This window comes from Nansenia antarctica, assembly GCF_963989245.1.
Source record: "Nansenia antarctica genome assembly, chromosome: 1".
Classification (NCBI taxonomy): Eukaryota; Metazoa; Chordata; class Actinopteri; order Argentiniformes; family Microstomatidae; genus Nansenia; species Nansenia antarctica.
In genome coordinates this window covers 95,948,448-95,954,831 of record NC_137674.1, presented here as the reverse complement: position 1 = coordinate 95,954,831, position 6,384 = coordinate 95,948,448, and the positions used below count along the sequence as shown (strand labels likewise).

At 44.2% G+C, this 6,384-nt stretch overlaps 1 protein-coding gene across 2 annotated transcripts in view; it reads left to right on the top strand.

The window, feature by feature from the left end:
* Window positions 1-6,384, top strand: part of slc44a5b (solute carrier family 44 member 5b) — a gene marked incomplete at its 3' end in the record, with an annotated part of 37,872 nt that overhangs the window by 24,456 nt on the left and 7,032 nt on the right. For both annotated transcript variants that reach the window (XM_080537733.1, XM_080537734.1), the window contains exons 8-17: window positions 1-47; window positions 2,776-2,859; window positions 3,059-3,171; window positions 3,523-3,654; window positions 3,886-3,985; window positions 4,213-4,305; window positions 4,671-4,758; window positions 5,240-5,502; window positions 5,608-5,702; window positions 5,870-5,973. The exon at window positions 1-47 is cut by the window's left edge and continues 77 nt beyond it. In XM_080537733.1, coding sequence (XP_080393859.1) covers window positions 1-47; window positions 2,776-2,859; window positions 3,059-3,171; window positions 3,523-3,654; window positions 3,886-3,985; window positions 4,213-4,305; window positions 4,671-4,758; window positions 5,240-5,502; window positions 5,608-5,702; window positions 5,870-5,973 — 1,119 coding nt within the window. The remainder of the gene's footprint in view (window positions 48-2,775; window positions 2,860-3,058; window positions 3,172-3,522; window positions 3,655-3,885; window positions 3,986-4,212; window positions 4,306-4,670; window positions 4,759-5,239; window positions 5,503-5,607; window positions 5,703-5,869; window positions 5,974-6,384) is intronic.

The following is a 6,384-nucleotide window of genomic DNA, read 5'->3' as shown; positions in this document are numbered from 1 at the left end:
GGGTTAGGTAAAACGAGGAGTGTGATCGATCTCAGAGATGCTGCCAAGTAAGTCCTGCTCTCCTCTCTATCCATATGCCATTGTTGTTGAATTACAGTTGTTGTTGCTTTTGTTGTTGCTGTTGTTGTTGTTGTTGTTGTTGTGTAAGTAGGAGGCCTAGTAAGGGTTGTGAGATCACGATTTGAACCCTAGTTAAAGTTAATGTTTTATTTAACACAGATACATGGGAAAAGAAAACTGGGGAGTTATTACAAATCTGTTCACTGAGGCTTCCAACTTTACAAATCTGTCATAGGGCTTCCACCTTTGTGCCCAGAGAGAGCTGGACAGCTATTCCAGGGTAGGATACCTGGGCTGCCCCTCATGCCCAGTAGTGTGGTTCATTTAAGCACATGGAAAGCACATCTATGCATGTTTGCATGAAGATGCAATCCATGTACTATCTAGCTAAAGAGTGGCTAGATTTTCATGCACATACGTCTTGCTTCATAAACCTGCTCCAGGTATTTTGTGTGATTTACGAGATGACGAGAACTAACAGGTCTTGATTGTTTTGAATCATTGAGCTGTCATTATTGGCAGACACGATGACATGTTTGCAGTAATCTCATCCTGTTTGGCTTTTGACACCAGGAAATGATGACCAGCTCAATGCTTTTCCTTTGTAGCCAAGTTACCGCCATGCAGCAAGGAGTGGAAAGGTCTCAAACAGTTATTTAAACCTTTAACCGTCATCCTCTGTAGCCCTGAGCTGCGTGCAAACTAACATTCCCACCTGTGCAATGTTGTTCATCATGAGAAATCTGCTCCTGCTCCTCTACTGTGACTGCGGAAAGGAAAGAGGACAGATTATCTCCGACAAAATGTTTGTGTTGTGAGCTACTGTACCTAACATCCTCGCGCTAGCCATCACTAAGAGTATCGAAGTACAGTATAGCTTGGTCTTTTTTTGAGTTGAGTGCAATGGCACCCCTAACCTTCAGGGATTCTTGTCGAATCATCAACTGAAAAGTTAGCTAATTATTTGATTTAGTTATACTAGATAAGGGTATGTTTATAATCAGAATGATTAGTTGAATCATTATCATCGGAATAATGCACAGTGTTTACCACAATTACTCCCGCAGTCATCTGATTAATTGGTTAGTCATAAAGATTGTCTTCTCAGAGCTCAACTAAGAAGCAAGAATAGGCTCAATCTCAACACGAATAGGCTTCCGCAGCTGATGTCCAAACAGGACATTATCGAAATAACGTCCTTTTTGTAAGGTTAAACTGTTTTCAGGAAAGCTATTCCGCAGTGTGCTCTTGGGGATGTTGTCCTCTGTCCTTCCTAGTCTCTGTACTAGAGAGATTTATCTTTGAGTCCCGGGACTGCAGTCTGTTACCTTGGTGCACTGTGGCTGTCCTTGATATTATGACTGTTGCTCTATTGGTGTCCTTATTGTTTTGACTGGTGTCTTTTATTTCCTCAATCTTGCCAGGACTGTGAACTTGATTTTACCTCAGCTACTTCAAATGACCTCAGGTAGTAAGAACGACAGTCATTTTAGTCTAGTCATTTGTGTCCAAGTTGAATAAGATCAGCTATTGTGCGGTTGTCACCCCTGATGTTGAATACTCAGGCAATGTCTGGGCCCATCTTACACATCAGTTGTCAATGGCACATCAGGGCCTTTCAGATATTTCTCTCTGAATGCCCAGCACTTCAAGAGGTCGTCTGAGGACAGAGCATTTCAGGCTAATTCCCTGTCCCCCCCGTACACTTCGACAAGGCATCTATTATTTTCCTTTAGTTAGAAGGAGTTTTGGCCAAACTCCATGGAAACCTCTTGTCTATGGAATCTAGGGCATTTGGGGTCTAGGAATGAAGGTCTCCTTTTCTCATAACAACCTAAAATGGATTTTGAGAGAAACATGATTAATTAAACAAATACAGTGAATGCTCACCTATAAAGTAGATATCCTTATAGAAAAGGTAGAGATCGGTTCTCAACTCAAGGAGACGTTCTGCACAGTACCAGGGGTAGGTTGGTTCTAGACTCTTATAGAATAAGGTAGTGGCTAATTATCTAGTAGGTAAAAACATTTGGGACTACTTTGGTTCAGATACTGCAACAACTCATCTTGAATGAACAATGATAGTCCATTTACATTATGCCTCTAGTTTTTGGGTAGTTTATCAATACACTAACAATGAACCACAGCAAGATATTTGCATGACGCTGTGTTGTGGTCGTCCAGTGGATATCTGAACAAAGTCTTTCTGTTGGTGTTTGCCATCAGCTCTTTGTCCAGCGTGTACATTGAACACCACTTTGTACCTGTGGCTATAGAGAGATGGCTACTAGAATGACAAATAGTCAAGGCCCATCATTTGTATTGTTCTAGTCTTCAGGCTACGTCGTGTGCGTCATTGCTCCCATAGTAGAGTCGTAACCTGCCGCTTTAGAGCCTTCTAGAGCATTGCTGCTGCCTAGCGCTTTGATAACACTTATGTTGACATGTTTATAAGGGAGTTCTTCCAACAAGCTGTGCTGCTGTGTTGCACAGACCCCTTATAACCTGCCATGTGTGCCGTGTGTGTATAAGTGAGAGTGCCGGTAACACAACACAGATCTTTAGGTCAGTGTTTCTTCCAGGGCTCAGTCTTTTTTTTTTTTCTCTCTCCCCCATCATTCTATGCCTCCCTTCTTCCCCATCACCTGCCCTGTCTCCCCCGCTCACCCTTCCCCCCCCCCCCCGTCTCTTCTTTTTCTTCTCACTTTCTCACAGTGGCATTACCAGCCTGCTGGATGCCAAGGAAGTTGGCATTAAGATCTTTGAAGACTATGCCAGTTCCTGGTACTGGATCTTAACGTAAGAACCCACTATCAGACATTACAAAAGCATTCATTAGTAATGTCACTGACAATGTATTCGGTCATAATCACAGTGGTCTAGTGTGTGTGTGTGAATGTGCGTGTGCTTTTTTATGTGTATCTGCTTTTTTATGTGCATTGTGTTTTACCATTGTTGTCACTCTAATGCAAGTGTGTGTGTGTGTGTGTTGTTCCAGAGGTCTGGTGATAACCATGGTGGTCAGCCTGGCCTTTATCCTGCTACTGCGGTTCACCGCAGGAGTGCTCCTGTGGCTCATTATCTTCGGAGTCATCACTGTGGTGGGCTATGGTTAGTACAGTACTGTATACACAAGCCTTTCCACTGTTACCCAGTGGCTACTGTACTTAAGCCTAAAAAAAACAAGCCTCACACCAACTTGAGCCTCGGTGAGGCAGCTATAGTCACACGCCAGCCCACGCTTGAGTTTAATGAACACCTATTTAGAAACACGTGGGAGTCATTGCCCACATCTTCTCACATCTCGCTGCCACAGGGCTTCTAAACAGAGTTGTCGTCATGGCAAATTGCAACAGACGACGCGTTTTCTTTGTAACTTGCACTCGCTCACCCTAATTTCTCTCCTTCTTTTTTTCTTCTATTTCTTTCTTTCTTTCTCTCTCTTTCTTTCCCTCCACCTAGGGATCTGGCACTGCTACTGGGAGTTCAGCACACTCCGAGGGAAGCCGGATGCTGATGTCACCATCTCTGATATCGGTTTCCAGACAGACTTCAGGGTTTACCTCCAGCTGAGTCAGACCTGGCTAGTCTTCAGTGAGTCCTCCTGACCACCCACCAATCCCCTCTATCTATTCAACACAGAGAATTTGTGAATTTTTCTGTGTGTGTGACAACAAGGCACAGTGCTGCTGGCAATGGCTTCTTGAATACATTTCATGAAGCCATTGAAATGTTATTATCTGAAGTGTCCTTGAGGACCAAATTAGCGCCCCCTCTGCTCCAAAAGCATATCCATTCCTGTGGTCTCACTTTGTTCATTTGCAGTGATCTCCCTGTCTGTCATCGAGGCGGTCATCATAATAGTGCTGATATTCCTGAGGAGAAGAGTCCGCATCGCCATCGCACTGCTGAAGGAGGGAAGCAGGTGAATGGGCATCTACTCTTAGGAGTGTGTGTGTGTGTGTCTCAATTTCTTTTCTTTTTTTATCACTTTGAATGAATCCTAAAGTCTCCCTCTTTATGACCTCTCTCTCTCTCTCTCTCTCCCTCTCTCTCTCTCTCTCTCCATCTCTCTCCCTCTCTCTCCCTCTCTCTCCCTCTCTCTCCCTCTCTCTCTCTCTCTCTCTCTCTCTCTATCTCTCTCTCTTTCAGAGCCATCGGCTACATCATGTCCACTCTGTTCTACCCAATCATCACCTTTGTCCTGCTGGCCATCTGCATAGCCTACTGGGCAGTCACTGCTGTGTATCCTCTCTCCGTCTACCTAGCCTCGTTCCCACTGACATTGCACCTACTGTATATACGGATGCTGCCGTTGTACAGTGCATTTCATGCTGCTGTATGGTGACAGATAGGGTTGAAGCACTTTCGAAGGGGTTTAGCTCTTCATTAAGATTATGCAAGGTCAGTTTTTCAGGGGTTGTTGAAGATCAACATACCTAGCTTGAGAGGATAGGCCTTGAGCTGTCCCGTACTGTCCTCCAGCTCTGTTTTTATCACAGAAGCACCCCAAATGATGAGTGCTAAACTTTGGCACTTATCGATAGTATGCTTCTTTGTTAAGAATGTCTTTTTCCTCTGTGATGCCCTTGACTGGTTTTGCCCTCCAGCTTCTTGGCATCCTCTGGCGACGCGGTCTACAAAGTCATGTCTACACAGTCCAACTGCATGTATGCCAACCTCACCTGTGACCCAGAGGTTAGCCCCTCCTCTCTCCTACACTTTCTAACACTGGTGTTATTGGCAGTGTCTGTGTTATCCTATTGCATATCATAGCACTTATAGTATGTGACTAGTAGGTTTCAGGCCTTGATAACTTGAATTAGATTCCCATCTTATTACATTTGAACAGGAGCAATATCAGAGAACATAACGTGAGCTTAGAATTAGAAGGTTCTATCTCCGTTTAGGGTAGTTCAGAGATATTGAGTGTCAAAGTTTTTACATTCCATTATGTTTTGTGAGATGGAACCTTTGTATTTTATGAATTACTAACAAAAAAATGTCAACATTTAAAAAATAACACCACACAGGCATTAATAAACACCTAATGGATCAGATTATGTAAAAAACTAAATTTTGACAAAAATGGAGATAGAACCTTATAATTCTAACGTCACGATAATTTGGTCACTCTGTGGCATCATCATTAACCGTCCTCCCCATCCTCTGTTTCTAGACGTTCAGTAAGACTAACGTCACCCAGGTGTGTCCGGGCTCCCAGTGCACGTTTGCCTTCTACGGAGGGGAGAGCCTCTACCACCGCTACATCTTCGTGCTGCAGCTGTGCAACCTGCTGGTGTTCCTGTGGCTGGTGAACTTCACCATCGCCCTGGGCCAGTGCACCTTGGCTGGGGCCTTCGCCTCCTATTACTGGGCCCTGTCGAAGCCCAACGACATCCCCGCCTGCCCCCTCTTCTCCTCCTTCAGTAGAGCCATACGGTGGGTCCAGTACACTTGACTGACTCAGGTAGGGTTAGTCAACTCACTGGTACGAGTGGTGGGTGTGTACCAGATTGGTAACAGTGTGTCGTGTGCGTTTGACAGGTATCACACGGGTTCCCTGGCTTTTGGATCTCTGATCCTAGCTGTGGTTCAGATGTTCCGTATTGTTCTGGAGTATCTGGATCACAAACTCAAAGGTGGGCTACTGTTGTTATAACAACCTGACATTCAATGTCATGATTGATAGATAATGATAATGATGAGGAGGATGATGATGATGATGAAAATGATGATGACAATGAAGATGATGATGATGATGATGATGATGATGATGATGATGATGATGGCAATCATGTCTTCCCAGGTGCTCAAAATGCTTTTGCACGTTTCTTGCTGGGCTGCCTCAAATGCTGTTTCTGGTGCCTGGAGCATTTCATCAAGTTCATGAACAGGAACGCCTACATTATGGTGAGTTTGGGAAGGCCTACACATACAACCTCTAGGTGGTTATAAACTCTTAGGACCAGGGGCCTCATCCATAAAGCTTTGCGTAGAACTGGCGTAAACAGCTTGCGTACGTCCACAAAGCAAGAACATTTATGCACACCAACATTCAGATTAATAAAACAGTGCGCAAGTTCCACACCTGCTTCCCTTTATGGATCACAATCAACTCAAAATGTTGCGCACGTGAACGAGTGTCTTGTCCCACCCTTTTTAACACCCATAGTTGCCTATAAATGGCCAGTGAAATGCAGACAGAACGGCGAAAAAAAGACATTTAATGTTTTTTCAATTTCTGCTCAACAGTTCCGCGCAACGAACACGTCGAAACAATATGAAACTCTTCTCTCGTCTGCCAGACCATAGATAATACAG